Source organism: Protopterus annectens, chromosome 2.part0 (assembly GCF_019279795.1).
Source record: "Protopterus annectens isolate FY-2018-M chromosome 2.part0, PAN1.0, whole genome shotgun sequence".
NCBI classification, from domain to species: Eukaryota; Metazoa; Chordata; order Ceratodontiformes; family Protopteridae; genus Protopterus; species Protopterus annectens.
In genome coordinates, this window is record NC_056728.1 from 764,525,770 (window position 1) to 764,542,357 (window position 16,588).

The window sequence follows — 16,588 nt, forward strand, 5'->3', positions numbered from 1 at the left end:
CACACACTGCCACTATCTGTTGTAGGTTGGGTGGTGATGCAAAGGGTGGCTTGAGAGCAAAAGCAGCAAATCAAACCATCAAAGAGTGGTAGCCTTTGTCACTATGGTAACATGTAATTGAAACTAGTCATTTTTTTTGATGTTTTGAATATTATAATTTACTCATGCTTGGAGCTTTTCTCCCTGGGCCTCTACTGAAAATGGATATGTATCCAGCTAGACTAGCCCGGTCAACAAATATAAAATAAATAAATAAAATAAATGGGCTCACTCATATCCTTCACCCAGGGATGGGGATGGGGTTAGACATTCAAATTACTGTCATTTCCAGAATGTCAACAAAAACACAAAGCTGCCTTGTGGTGACTGAATGATGGCCCACCTTGTATAGCTCTAGTTTCAGCCCCTGGTAAACTCCCAGACAAGCATTGGAAAAAAATAACTCAAGGTAAAAAGGAAAAAAAACAACTCAAGGTAAAAAGGAAAAAAACAAACAGAGGAAACTAGATGTGCAGGACAGAGGCCAGATATCACTCATCCACCAAAACTAGCTCAACAGGACAGAGATCTCATCAATGGGGCAAGAAAGAAATCTTTATTTTATTCATTTATTAAAACTAGCTCAACAGGACAGATATCTCATCAATGGGGCAAGAAAGAAATCTTTATTTTATTCATTTATTTATTTTACATTTGTTTATTGGGATAGTCCGACTGGATACATGTCCATTTTCAGTGGAGGCCCGGGACAAGGTGTTTTGTACAATGGTTTAGTAATGTTCCCAAACAGGGACTCTCAACTCTCATGGTCAGACACAATTAAAAGCAAGAGACATCAGATTGGAAGTAGAGCTTGGTTAAGTAATTACATATTACGATATTTACAGATTATGCTTTCAGTTTATAACTTAATCAGGGTCGGTACATGGGCAAAGCCAGTTTACTTTGAAATACTGTTTGAGTTTTTTGTTGAAGAGACTTATGGAGGATTGTAGGGTTATATAGCTTGGCAATGAACTCTAGGTTTTGCCAACAAAGTTGGCAAACAGGGATTCACCAGCAGAGTTATTAGCTTTGTGGGTTTGGACCAGTAGTTTGTTGGCTGATCGTAGGGATCTCAAGTTGCTATATGGCTTAATAATATTTATAAGTGAGGGGATATTCTCAGGGTGGCATAGTATTTTGTGTGCTATTAAGAGTTGATTGAATTTAATTAAGTTGGGGAGTTCTAGCCACTGTAGTTGTTTCAGGTTGGCAGTGGTGGGTTCTACAGGTGGAGCCAGTGGCGAATCTGGCAATATGGCTGTAGCTATGGGAGAGTTTACTTAGTTTTGATCTGTTGAGGTTTGAAAGTACAGGCGAGGCATATATAAGAGTACAGAGTAGGTGTGACCGGGTGATAGCAGTTCTAGCCAGTGGGGTTAAAAATGTCTTGTTTCTCTACAAGCTTCTTATTGATGGTCTGTATGGTTTTATTGACCTGTAGGTCAAACTTAAGATTATTATCTATGATAACCCCTAGGAGCTTGGTGTGGGTATCTGGGGAGATAGTGGTGCCATTATTAGATGTGACAGAGAATGAAAGTGTGGAGGATCTACTAGTGGGGGTGAAGAGTAGAGGTTTAATTTTATTGGGGTTCAGCAGTAGGCGTTGGTTGGCGAGCCAGTTTTCAATAGTATTAAATGTATTTTGGGTTAAGATTTGCAATTCGGATGGGGAGGTGGCTGAGCAGATCAGAGTGGAATCATCTGCATATTGAATGCAGGTAGTTTTAGGGATAGCACTGTGAAGGTTGTTGATGAAAATAGAGAAAAGTAGTGAACCTAGTATGGCGCCTTGAGGGACACCAAGTGTGAGAGGTAGCTGGATGGACAGTTTGCCCTGCCATAATACTGCCTGTTGTCTACCAGTCGGGTAGGACTGGAACCACTGGATTGCATAATTGAGGGAAACCGACTTTAGAGAAAGAATGAGAAGTTCATTGTTGGCCATGTCAAAGGCTTTTGATAGGTCAAGAAAGAGGGCGAAGGATAGCCTACTGTCATTCCTGTTTTGGTTTATGGCATTAGTAAAGGAAAGCAGGGCTGAGGTGGTGCTGTGGTATGGCCTGAAACCATGCTGGAAGTCGGATAGTAAGTTATTCTGTGTAAGGTACTGCATTAGTTGCTTGTGTACACATTTCTCCATTATTTTGGCTAGTGGGAAAAGAATGGCAATGGGTCTATAGTTGGATAGTTCTGTAGAACTTCCCCCTTTATGGAGTGGGATGACGTGGGATATTTTCCAGAGGGAGGGGATAGTACTTTCAGATAAGGTTCTGTTGATCAGGATAGATATGGGATATGCAATGGCATCTGCAGATATTTGTAGGTACTCTGCAGGGAGGAGGTCCGCAGAGAGGGTGGTAGGTTTCAGTTTTTTATAAGTGTTTTGATAAAACTAGTGGATATGGGTTGGAAGGTAAATTGTGGGTGATTAGCAGGTAGATTAGAGGTGGGGTTTAAGTTTGTGGGGGTTAGTTGATTTGCTAGGGATTGGATTGTTTCAGTGAAAAAGTTATTATAAGCGCCAGCTATGGTCTCTGGGGAACTACGGGTATGGTTAGCCGGGGTTGAGGTGATAGAATTACCTGGATGAAGAAGTTGATTTAAACCTGCCCAGAACTTTTGAGGGTTGTTTTGGTGGTTTTGTAGGAGATTCTGGTAGAACCTTTTTTTATCTAGTAGAATAGATTTTTTTGTTTCATTCCTGAATTGACGATATTTTAAATGGTTGAGTGGGGCTTTGGTCGATCTCCAGCTGGCCCAGGCTTGGTTTCTAGTTTTGATTTTTGATTTGGTATCTTTTGTGAGCCATGGTACTGTGTTTGACCTAGATTTTATTGTACGTGCTGGGGCATGAGAGTCGAGGATACTTAAGAATTTAGTGTTAAAGTGAGCTATAGCCTCTTCTAATGGTAGAGATTTTAGATTTGACCAGTCAACTGCTTTTAGTTCATTTAGGAAAATAGCAGTGTTAACGTTTTTCCTGTTTCTAAGTCTTTTATATTTGGTCTGGTGGGGGTTTCCTGCCTTATGTTTTATGATATAGGCTAGCAGATGGTCACAAAGGTTGTCATGGGAGTGCCAGCTGTGTACATTTAGGGTTGATTATTGACTAGGATCCAGTCTAGGATACTTTTCCTGTTGATAGGTTTGTTTATTCTAATGGGAGCGGTTATGGTCTGTTTAAACCCAGATAAGTTTATAGGGGTGAGGGGGGGTTCGGAGGAGCAGGGGTGCCAGTTGGTATTGAAGTCACCAAGAACTATGGTTTCTTGGGGACAGGTAGTGGATAACCAGTGAAGGATATCCTCTAGGGTATTTATGTTGTTGCCTGGTGAGATGGATATACAGACTATGTTCAAGCATTTGTTATGGTTAATCTGTAGTTTGGTTATGAGGAGTTCTGCATTATTGAATTGGGGTGCTTGAATAGTTTCTCTATTAACAGTTAAAGTATTTTTGTAAGAACTGCTATCCCACCTCCTTTCCTTGTGGGGCAGTCTAATGGTGAATATTATATCCTGGAGATGGTATCCCATTATCAGTACTATTTGGTTTTAGCCAGGTTTCCATTAGACACAATGTATGGGGAGTGGGTTGCTAGGAGGGCATGTAGGTTGGGAATTTTATTGTTAATTCTTCTAATATTTAGGTGAAATGCTAGGAGGGAACTAGTGGGAGTATAGATAGGGGAAGCTTGACTGTGGTGGTTGTGGTAGGGGTGTGTAGGTTATTGGGTGTAGGTGGGCCAGGGTTGAGATGAATGTCACCATGTATTATAACGTTATAGTGACAGGATATTCTAAGTTTAAGGAGTTTGTTCATAAGTTTTATATAGTCTTTGTCTTTAGGGTTATGTTTTGTGGCTTTACAGGGGTGATATTTTGTTGAGGGTGGTAGATTGGATGTGTGGGGGATGGTGAAGTGTTTGGTCTTGTGTGTAGTTGTTTGGTCTTGTGTGTAGTTGTGAGTGGCTGTTTGGCCAATAGTGAATACCATGGTCAAGTTTTTGTTTGCAGACAGTAAGTTGGCAAAACAGAAATAGCATAGGCAGTAAGGTAATAAGTATTTCTTTACTTGTTTGCATTTTATAAGGGGGGCTGGCCAATTATGATGGCTGACTGCTAACAAGGTGTGGAAGAATGGAAGAGAAGGAAATTGGTGAAATGGGAGGACTGTTCAGTGATGTATCTGGCACTGATTGGTACTTAGCATTAGGGAGTGGCTAGATTTAGTTTAACTTTAGCTGTAGTGGGGGCGGGTGGAAATTGGGGTCAGGGAGACGAGCGGAGCGGGGCTAACACTGACTCCAAGTGTTTCCTTAGGCATTGGTAAGTATGCAGTGTTAACTTAATGGCTGTAATTTAAACAGAATTTTTAGCTGTATTTTAAGCAGTATGTTTGCACTAAGATATAGACTATGTTTAGGCTATGTTTTATGCTCATGCAGGGTATTTATTAAACAGCAGGTTATGGGTACAGAGTATAATTCTCAGGGCTATGTGTGAGAGAGCAGAGTAAAACTACAATATTCAGGGATTATTTTTAGGTTAGGAAATAATGCTATGAGCAAACTAGTTTAATTACAGATATGGAGGGAGACAAACTACTATGGGGGACAGACTAAAGGTGTTTTTTAGACCCAGGTCAGCAGTTTACAGTACATAGTATTTCAGTACAGTTTAAGGTATTAACCTTTGCCAATTGTAAGATGGACTTCAAGTAGATTGTTTGAGGGTATAGTTTTTCAGGAGGCTTCTTTCAGGCAGGAGATTCTTTTAGTTAGCTATTTTGAGGGGGTCTGCCTAAAAATAAAACATACATTAGGAGTGAGAACCTTTTTGGCACTTGCATCTAGCCACCAAGCCAGCAATCATTTCGACATTCACTTCAACTAGAAAGTATACAGTAACAAGCAACTTTGTATAGCTACAGACACTTTGTTTCCTTCGTTTTCACAGTATAGGTCTGTAACCAGTAATAAACAAAGCTAGACCTTGATTTTACTATTTAAAATGCCTTTTTCCACAGGTTACAATACTGACTTCCAATTTCCACTAAATACTGTCTATTATTATCAAGCTACCGTTCCACATGTAGCAGTTAGATACAGCACTAAAAACATTCCAAGCCTGGGGTCAATAAACAATCCTTTTTAGCTAGAAACAAGATACAGGACAACAGCAGACCACTACATATCCCTATAAAATGGCCCATTGTTTACTCATGATTAAACAGTGTAGCTAGGTTAATCTCAGGGCAGTAATGTAATGAAATGTTTAGATATCAGTGTACATTTTCATGCAGAGGCACAGATCAAAATAAAGCAGTACTCTATAACAAAGACTCAATTAAACATGCAGAGCGTATTGAGCACATGGAGAGCTTACTTAAACTGCCTTAGTTTAGCAATAAAAACAGCTGCTATAGCCTGGAACACACTACTAAATGTCCGTTCACACTATATATTGTATTATGCTGTTTTTGACTCAACACCAACACATAGATATTATACCATGATCCCCCCAAAACGTACACGCTGATTGGCCAGCGTGCCCGTTGTAAATCGAGTTATACTAATGGAAAAAGGTCCGATCGCCCGGACTTTTTTCCATTAGTATAACTCGGTTTTTTAAAACACTGTCTCGCTATGTTAAATGGGTTTAACATAGCGAGACAGCTTTAAAATAAGCAACGGAGATCTCCGTTGCTTATTTTAAAGCTGTCTCGCATGTTAAACCCATTTAACATAGCGACAATGTTTAAAAAGCAACGGAGAAAGCAAGATCTCCGTTGCTTTTTTTTAGTGTTTCACTATGTTAAATGAGTTTAACATAGCGAGACAGTTTTAAAATAAGCAATGGAGATGTCCGTTGCTTATTTTAGAACTGTCTCGCTATGTTAAACTCATTTAACATAGCTACACTAAAAAAGCAAAGGAGATCTTGCTTTCTCCGTTGCTTTTGCCACAGCTCTGATGTACTGCGCAGCGCGCAGTACATCAGAACTGCCGCGGATGCCAGACATCTGCGGAAGGGCAGCAAACAGGCATTATACTATGCCATTATTTAAGAAAAGTAATAGTTTCTTTTCTTAAATAATGTCATGGTATAATAGCAATAACCCACTTCTGGGTGTGGGTAATGCTAACTTTACCCACGGTTGGCTTTGTTTGGTCCTCGGGCCACCGGAACCAAACCACGCCAACCTTGGGTAAATTTAGCATTACCCACACCCAGGCGTGGGTTATTGCTATAATATTAAAGCAGTTTTTCCAGAAATAACATACCAGATTAGAAAAGCAAGCAAGGTACTTTCCTCATGCATTTAACAGAACAAACTCTTGCAATCAACATTCAAGCCATAGTTTGTATAATAATAAAATAAAAACTGTGATTAGTTCATTCATTAATACCTTACAACTGCTGCTATCTGTAAGAAAGTGGGTGGAATTAAGATTACAAAGGAAGGTATGGATTGATGCAGAAAGCAACAAGAGAAGCTGCGACACAATCAACATCTGCACTCTGAAGTGGGCAAAAACATTCTATTAAAACTGTTTCTGCAGATTTATCTACTTGTTATACACATGACTGATCAGGATTACCCGATAAAATGCCTGGGAAATCCCACAACATATACAGCTGGTAAACTAAATGTTTCCAAAAAGTTTACCTTGAATAACATCTCTTTAGGTTTGTTATTTATGTTCTGCTAGAGGGCAGGCACAACCATGTTTTATCATCTGCAGATAGGGCACAGCAAGGGGTCTTCATCTGTGGTAATATTATACAGAGGACCATGCATGATGGCAAAGTAGTAAAACTGGATTACTCCTCCAGGTTTGATACCAGAGGCAGCCTAAATGCAATAAATCTACATCCTTACAGGAAACTGTGCATCCAGTGAAAAGATTTATACATTTCCATAGGTTGCTTCTGGATCACACAAACAACAGAGGTCAGAAGTGGCCAACTACCAAATTAAAATGCCCTTGAAATGGACAAATGAAAATGTCTGCTTCGCAGAGTTGTCGGAACCTTTCAGAACTACTGGAAGTCAATAACAAAGATTTCTTATAAACTCTCTTTTTAGAGGAGTTGTCATTTCCTAATCAATGAGGAAAGAAACCACAGATCATTATTTATTTATTTATTGACATTTGTTAACCGGGTTGGTCCAGCTGGGCTTGTGGCCCATTTTCAGTGGAGACCAGGGGATAAAAGCTCCAAAAAATCACAGTTTATAGAGATTCAAACATTTGAGTCAAAAATATGGTCAAAATCAGTTATACAAGTTATAAAAAGCCAACAAACACAGATGGAGTGAACATACCTGTTAAAAACTGAATGAGTTAGAAATTTGCTTGTTCTTTTAAATGGAGTACTTAGCAGGCCTTTTGATTCTTCTCCCATGCTTTCTGCAATCAGTTCCTGTTGAGAAAATGGCAAAAGAAGACGCAATCTGTAGAGTTTATTTTAAACTCGTAGGTCTTATTTGTAATGTACAGATAGTAATGTCCGCCTATGGTTGGTTAAGCAAGCAAGCAAACCACAGACTTGTTGGTTCATTTCCTTTGGGGGATAAATTAGGGTAAAACCATTTCAGTAATTAAAAGCTAACAAAGGGAAGTGGATAAACTCTCCTACTGACCAAATAAGGCAGACTGGCAGTATAAGGTCTATACAAAGACATTTTGTATTGCCTTTCACAATATAATTACAAAAATAATGACAATGTATATACATAGTGTTCACACAGAGGGAAAAAAATCCTGCATAAAAGCAGGAAAAAGTTGTTGAATTAGCATGTGTTGCAAATAAAGGCTCTAATGCACACACAGATATCATACCATCTCACTTCTAGTTCATTCATTTTCAGTACCCAAGTTGTCATTTACACGGTAGAGGGGGAGCAACAGCCTTCCAAGAAAAACAATGGGCATAAAGCACTGAATCGATTCTGGATGAGCCACCAATTAATCACAACATACAAATGTACATACATGTGTATTACATATGCATCTACCAGCAGTCTGGAGAACTGCTGGTTTAATACTTAGCACATCTTTGGCAAGTGGGAAAAAAACAGTGTCTGGCAAAACTCCACACTGGTACACTACTAAGTGATGGGACTGTTGTCCTGGCTTCCATGCAATCCAGAAATGGACTGAGTAACTGGATAAAGAATTTTTATTTTATTTTTTTTATTTTTTTGGCTGTCGCAACCCTGATTATCAAGTTCTTTTTTCAGGTCAAGTGATAATTCATTTCCCACTGACCAGTCAGTTACACTACCAACTGTAGTGAGAGTCGACTTAAGGTCAGCTGTCATCCCTAGGCAGTCTGGATTATATTTCTGTGCTCAACACACATTCCCACCCATGCCTGGCATGTAATGACATCAATACAAATCTTTGCTCGCAGAAAATTTGCTTGTTCTCCATACTTTAACAATAGGTTACAATTCTTGTTCTCTACCACAGTGTTGCAGACAGACATGCGGATACCATTTAACAGCAATGCTTTTTTTCCCCTTAATGTTCTGTATTTTGGAACATGTTCAGTCATTAATTTAATTTTTTGAGACAAATCCAGTGTGTTTTCTCTTGCTTAACATGAATCCTGTTCTAAACACAAGTTACTCTGACAGACAAAAATGAGTCTTCATCTCTTTCTTTGAAGAGCAATAGCTTTGTACTCAGCTTGGCATTACTAATAAATAGCTTAAGAAATTGTAAAACCTTCAAACTGACAGCTGGTATCGCCTGGAGAATATTTTGTGCTCCCAACCCTTAATCTGTAGGTTTAAGACTAATATCAAATTAAGAACCGACATTAATGCACCTTAGACATGTAAAAAAGGCCATCATACTGAAAAACATCACAATTTTATGATGGGTATGCAAATCACTTACTGCTGATGACTCACAACCAAAAATCCAGAGCAGGTCATCCAGGTCAGTCTCTGTTACAGTTTCGTCAAGGGATACCCCAACCTATAAAACAAAAACAAAACTGTATTTAAATAGCTAACACAGACAACAAGGAAAACATACTCTTAACACATACAACACACAAAACGCATTTTCACAGAATCATTTTTCAATGTACATAAAGGTTAACAGAGGTTAGCAGTAACCCAGTTAATTAAACTGGTGCTTCTTGTTTGTGCAAAACCACAACTCGTTCACTCCCAGATCAGTAATATACAAATTAGGTTACCATGGCGGAATAAACAGCTCATTGCGGTACAAGCTACCCAGTTATACAGAAATGTATGCAGCCCTGTGTGTGTGTTTTATATATATATATATATATATATATATATATATATACATATACACACACACACACACACACACACACACACACACACACACATTATACACACTTCTATCTGTGTGTATGTGTGCATATATTTATATACATAGATATTTATCTATAGAGACATACAAATTAGCAGATATCTAAACTCAAAATAGGGAAGGCAGGACTTGAGCAACTTATGTAATGTTAAGTTGAATATATTTTAAAACAGAAATCATTTGTATAATGCATAATAAAACAATCTCTAATGGCTTGTATGTACTCATGTTACTATGTAACATGTGATGCTAAAAAAGATATTAAAAAATAATCAGATAAGGGCCAGATATCTTGCATCTATGTCACAAGACACAAATGCAAGCTGATATGATGGTTCCTCCTAAACATAGGCTGGCTAACAAACACAGTAAACTCTCAGTTAACCAAAACTCCAGAAACCAGACAAAAAAAAAAAATCGAAGAAATACAGTACAATTTGTATGTGTTGCACTTTGACCTACTACCCTAATGATGGATTGGAATAGGATCCAGTTCCCACTAATTAGGGATGATGTCCTTTATCACAAGGAGCATGAGGCCATGAAAAATCTGGACTTGCCTCTAGAAAGGCAGAACCCCTGGTCTTCTGGATGATGTCCCAGTGAAGAAATTCTGGAATTTCTCTTAAGCTATGAGGACACTTTCAAAGGTACTGGGTGGAGCTTCATTCCATCACCTGGTGAATTTTTTTGACAAGTTTCTAAAATAACCAAGCACTTAAAAATGAATGCAGGTGCATGGACTTTTATATACAACATAAAGGCTTAAGATCCAAGAACTAGGGATGATCTAGTCAGTGTGAGAGAGGAGTGCCCTTGTGCACAGGATACATTTCATTATGGCACTTGCCAGTAGAGGTGTGCGGATGTCCCTCAGCACAGGAATGTCTAAAAACAAATACTAAATTTTTACTAGTGAAGAGAATGCATCCAACCAGTATCTTCAAAGCTGGTGCTTAGCATTACTTTTGTGTGTCAAGTGTGTTATCTGCATCTTATAAATTTGCACCTGATGCAATGGGCGTCTTACAAAAACATCAGAAAGCTCTTCCTGGATGAGTGAGCCACAAAGCATCATAGAAAATTATGAAGTTTACATCACATGGAATCATCTATTACCAACAGTTCAAAAGACAGAGGCTAGAAAACCGGATATAGTGGTCCATGAAAAGAAAACAAAAATAGCATCGATCATTGAAATCACCACACCCAGTGACTACAGTGTCCTGCGTACAGAGAGACACAGTCATAAAATATCAGGATCTGCAGGCAGAAACGAGGGCAATGTGGAAGAAAGATACCCAGACAGTCCCAATAGTAGTAGGAGCAATGGGTCTTAAAAAAAAGAATCTACAATCATATTTAGATATGTTACCAATACAAGCAACTCTGTATGAATTTGCAGGAGTCACTACTGGGCACACTGCAGGTGCTGCGAACAGCACTTTTGTCCGACATCAAAGACTGAAACAATACTAATTTCATGAACTTTAATCATATTTTGACTTGGGAATGGGGTCCATTTCCATTATGGTATTAGAAACCCAAAATATATGGAGGAATTAAAAAGAGGGGTCCAAATGGAGAGATGATATTGGCAAGAAAATAAATGTTGCTGCTGGAACTGAATTCATCCTGAAGTCTTGGTGAGTGCTTTCATGTGGTGGAGCCAGTTTTCACAAAATCTCACCAAGACATTGATATAGACTATCATATAGCATACATCATGGAGAGAGGTAGGTTAAAGGATGAAAAAGACAGCTGGGTGCACAAGTCCCATGATAAAAAAGTGTCCAAACCTGGTAGGTGCACTGGTGCCAGGACTGGAAAAATGACAGTGTAGAATCCTCAAGACATGGAAATAGTCCTACAATGGGGCTAGGCCAGGCTCACAGGGAAGATGCCCCCTGTTGTAGAAGGAAGTAGCAGTCCACAAAAAACACAAACTTTGACAGGCAAAAAAGAGCTATAAAGACGATAAGAGTGGACTATGGAGGATATGGAACACATTATGCATTGTTACCATTATGCAAGAAGTCCAGAATTTCCAGACAGAAGTTTTTCAGAAAGATTAACAGTGAAATTAGAGGAAACAAAAATACTTGCACAGGCAAACTGTCAAAACATTCAAATACAATTTGTGTACAATGGTACAACAGATCCATGAAAAACATTACACAGACAAAAACTTTGGGCCACCTGGAAAAAAAAAACAAGAGGAAGTACAAAAATATACAGAACAAAACTAAGATTGCTGAAAGGATATGGAAAGAAAAATATCTGATATGGTGCAATATTTATGCAAAGGAGAAATTCAGACTAATCAATACAAAGGAAGCAGCTCCAAAGATATTTGAAGCTAAAATAGTGCAAAAAATATGAAACAGGGGAAGTAGAAAAGATGATTAGTAAAGAAGAAGTGAAAAAAGTAGAAACTGAAGTTATGGTTTCTCTGCAAACTAAGGGTTTAATGTTGAAAATCCAACATAGGTAATGTCAAGAGCATGATGGAACAATGAGTCCCCCAGATTAAAGAGAAATAGGTGGAGTGGGAGTAACTCAAGACTTTCCACATGAAGATGCTCTACAACCTTCTGTAGGAAAGTGGTACAAATTTTAATTTGAAGTTGCAGAACAGGAAACACTAACAACAGACAGGCAATATTGCAGAGTGATGGGTAATTTAGATGTTAGCACATCTGAAGAAGTTATATAGATCACAGATGATGTTCTGCAACTTTCTGCAGAACACCTACAGGAAATGGGGAGCAAAGAAGGTGGTCTCAGTCTAGAAATGATCTAAGGGAAGAGCTGATTGATTTAAGAGAGATGGGCAGACATATTCAGATCGACAAAAGAAACAGAGTACAGAAAGAAAGACCCAAAACATTGTCGGTAACATACCTCTCAACTCTCCAGATTTTTGCAGAATGTCCAGATTTTTGTTTCAAATTTTGGTCTTTTCCTCAAAATTCGTGGCTTCCAGGCAAGTCACTGAGGATTGATGTCACTAAATAATGACAGGCATTTGTGTTTCAGACTTCATAACCTTTGGAAAATGCATGCTAATACAAAACCTGTTATTCTATCAACTTTCTAAGTTTATAAAAGTGATATTTAAAAATTGTCCCTATTTTTGGGCCTTTGTCCCCCCCATAATTTTTGCCTTTGTACAGATTTATTGTGCCAAGAGGTTGAGAGGTGTGTTGGTAAAATAGATGAACACAGTAATTTGGACTGTTAAAAGAAATTCTTGTGATATAACAGAAATAAATAGGATACATTACTGTGCAGCTAAATTATCAGAAAGTCTTACCTAAAAAACAGAACAAGGAAAAGGATGGAAGAAATAAAATGCCACCACAGAAGCATCAATAAAACTATTAAGCAATTAAGACACTTATTAAAGGAATACAGAAGGAACAGTTCATTAAAAATACTTAAAAAGATAGACGTGGTAAAAACAATACACAGTATCCAAACAAGCAAGGATCTATCAGACACTCCTGCAAATACAATAAAAAATATCATCACAGGCAGAAAAAAAGTTAAGATATACAGACAGATATAAAGGTAAAGTACAAAATAAGCAATTCATTGATGACCTAAAAAGTGTTATAGAGAACTGGGAACTAAAGCAAAAAGATAGAAAAAGAAACAGCTCTCAAAAAAGAAGAAACACACATTTTGGAGAAATATTATTGAAGACCCTGTAGAACAAATATGCTAAATGGATAGAAAAAATAAAATAAACAGCAAGGAGTTCTAATGCAGAGGATATGAAATGGGATGAAACAATAGAAATTGAAACAACATTAAGAAAAACTCCTATTTGGAAAACACCAGTCCCAGATGCAGTACCTAACTTTTGGCTGAAAATATTAACATCTTTACAAAAGGAGGAATCAGTTTCTTGCTGACCTCAGAAGAGAGGGCAAGCTAAAAACATCTTTGTAATGAACATAAGCAAATCTTGCAGGGATAACGCCTAGGGTGTGAAAAAATAGACCACCACAAAGAACTTTATGTTTGTCTAACCTTGTTAAAACACTACTTTTTCTCTCTTTTTCTGTCTAACAGTATCCAAGCAAGAGTGAAATGCTTAAGTGTGTAACAACTGTTTTGTATATACTTTTCAAACACTGTCAACTTATATTGCATCAGTACTAAAATATCTCAGCTGAGAGAGTCAATGTAATATATGCCAAGTGAAACTGTTATGTGGCATATCTTTTTGTGAATAAAAATTATGCCACATCTAGTGGGACAGGGGATAAAACCTTAAATATGGTCCAGGTAGCCCATTTTCAACTGACCGTAAAGACATTCGACAAAGGTAGCAAAGGAGGATTGCTAGACCCACCTGGGGTGGGGTTCAGAACAGCTGTGTACTGTCATTATCCAAATGCTTGGACTAGGGATAGGTCTTAGGCTCATCTAGCTACCACCAGAGCGCAACCTGCACTCTCAATGGCAGGGATTGTGAGCCACAACTGTGATGTAAATTGTCTCCCTGCTCAGAGATGGGGTTGGGCCATCAGAAATGCTCTCATTGCTGGGCACCTTTATAATTGTCTGTAGGACAGCTCTCTGCAGACAGCTGTCCCCCTGGCACTGAGTGGAATCACTGATGCACTGGAACAAATGGGCTGTGTCCAGTTTGGGAAAGGCCTGATGATCTGTTGGTATGAGGGCAAAAAGCACATGGGGGGAAAAGTATTGCAACTTTTAAAACTATCTTGAGAATGTCAGATTCAAATCCCTGTATTTTGTAACTATATATGTATTCCACAATGAAGCCGCGGTGGTGCAGCAGTAGGGTTGTCATCTCACAGCAAGAGGTTCTCCCGTTCGATTCTCGGCTGGAGCACCTTCTGTGTGGAGTCTGCATGTCCTCCCCGTGGTCAAGTGGTGTTTGAAAGATGTGCGTGAATGGGCACGCCTTCTTTGAAGTTTGGGCGTCGGGCTGGCACCTCGGCACCATAAAAATCTACTGCCAATCATTAGTGGATCGGAGTTCCGCTGTGGCGACCCCTAACCGGGAAAAGCCGAAAGAAGAAGAATATGTATTCCACAATGATCCTGGGTAATGGCCGAAGAGGATTTGGGGTTCCACTCACAAACCCAGTTAATAAACTGATAAATAAATAAAAAAATACTATGAAAAAGCAATGCCAATGCCTTGAAATCTTGTAATTCAATTTCTATGTGCATAGTACATATTTTAAGAATAAAAAATAGACCACCTTAAAGGTATTATGAAATGCATTTGCTTTTACTCAGAAAAACAAGTGATTTATTTTATACATGTGCCAAGTGAATGTGTATATAAACACTTCAGTAGCCACGTTATCACTAAACTGCAGGTGAAATGTGACACAGTATGACAAGTTTCAGACTGTCATTTTCTAAAGCTTTACCAAGCAAACAATTCTGACAAGCTCCAATACAGTCTAATCATTCACTTATGAAACAGTGTAAACATACTAAAAGCTACTTAATAAAATGTAATGCTTTGTTTTAAAGAAACTATAAATCTAAGTTGCTGAACAATGCACACCTAGCTGCTTGAGAAAATGATGATAACAACATAGCACACAGCAGGTTACATACCATGCCGTCACTGTAAACACGAATGTTGACCTGGCGCTGCCTTGCCCTCTCAAGGATCTCCTGCGTATCACATCCACATTGAATCTTGAGTGTGTCAAAGAACGTTTCATGCTGCAGTGCATGTCCAGCTCTCTTAAGACCTAAACATATGTCAGAAATGCAATGCACACAGTGGTTAAACACTTTGCCCTATTGTTTACATTCTTATGTTAGAGGTTTACAAAGTGCATGTCACTGGAAAAGCAAATCCATAAAGTTCACCACTCTTTTTGCACCTTCTATCATAATAAACATCCCACAAAATCAAACTGAAGTCATCTTTCTAGAATCTACTACTTTGCTCAATAGAAAGACATCTGGGGAATTGGAAGCAGGTCACATACTGTGTAGACTGTTAAAATACACCATTTACAAAACTCTTGCGGCCAGATTCTAAAAGATTAACGCTGGCGTAAGGCCTATCTATAAAGCAGGCTTATACTGGAATAAGTCCCTTACACTCAAAGTTCGTTCAGTACAGCTACAATTAAAGTCATAATACCTTACTGGACCCACCACCATTTAGCGCTAAAAGCACTTAACTGGCTCAAACTTTCTCACCTCCTATCTTATACTCAGCTCACCTTAACCCATAAAGTCATCCATACCCCCATAAAGTCATCCATACCCCATCTGCCTGCCCAACAATTGGACCCCTGCTCCAATATTATATTCCAAGTCATCCCCTTTGGTCAAATAAACAACCGCTTACTATCTACTGACCACAAAGAGCTGCTGAGGTCAGTTTCTAGTCCAATGGTGCAGCTAGAACTTGGAATAAAATTCACATATCAACCAGGTCTATCACACACTCATTCTTTCAAACCATTACTAAAATTCTTCCTCGCTGCCTCCTGGCTTTGTCACTGTTCCCGATCTGGGACATCTCTCCAAAATGCTTGATCTCCCTTTAAAACATTACATCGCTTAACCTGCTTATGCCCTTGTAACACCTCACTTTACCGTACATTTGGACTTTCCCGGTAAACAAACGTCAATAAACAACTTGTGAGATAAGGTTATTGGGGCAGAACTTAACTAAGTAGTGGGTGCAAGTGTCATCTAGAAAGGCATGGAAAGTACTGCAGAAAATGTTTGATCTGATGTTGTCACTTTTCATTCGTTCCTCAACATGTGGGTTTGAATCCAATCCTCTGATCAGACTCTGATGCTTTTTACAGCTCATAACTACTGCAAACTCTTGAGCTCCTCCTTTACCCATAACACTGTAGTCCCTCTCCATACTCCAAATCTTATTTGCCACCTTCGCGTATGGACATAGCCACTGTCCGCTCTTGAATTAGTGCGTTATAAACATTTTGCTGCTATACCTTTCTAATATATTTTCTATTTTATACTATTTTAAAATTATTCTAAACAGCCTCCCTTATCCCTATGCATTTTTCAGCATAATTTGATACCACTGTTGGCAGTTTTTCCTCTACTTTCTCTTTTATTGTTAAAGTAATTCTTATGACCACTGTTGGTAGTTTTGTTTTCTTTCCTAACTTTTTTTTTTTAAAC

The 16,588-nt window shown here is 38.5% G+C and overlaps 1 protein-coding gene across 2 annotated transcripts in view; it reads right to left on the minus strand.

Annotated features, from left to right (window-relative positions):
• The window catches only part of GLDC (glycine decarboxylase), a 1,044,727-nt gene that overhangs the window by 426,954 nt on the left and 601,185 nt on the right, over positions 1-16,588 (minus strand). For both annotated transcript variants that reach the window (XM_044061077.1, XM_044061078.1), the window contains 3 exons: positions 15,026-15,165; positions 8,963-9,043; positions 7,381-7,478 (listed from right to left, as the gene is read on the minus strand). In XM_044061077.1, coding sequence (XP_043917012.1) covers positions 7,381-7,478; positions 8,963-9,043; positions 15,026-15,165 — 319 coding nt within the window. The remainder of the gene's footprint in view (positions 1-7,380; positions 7,479-8,962; positions 9,044-15,025; positions 15,166-16,588) is intronic.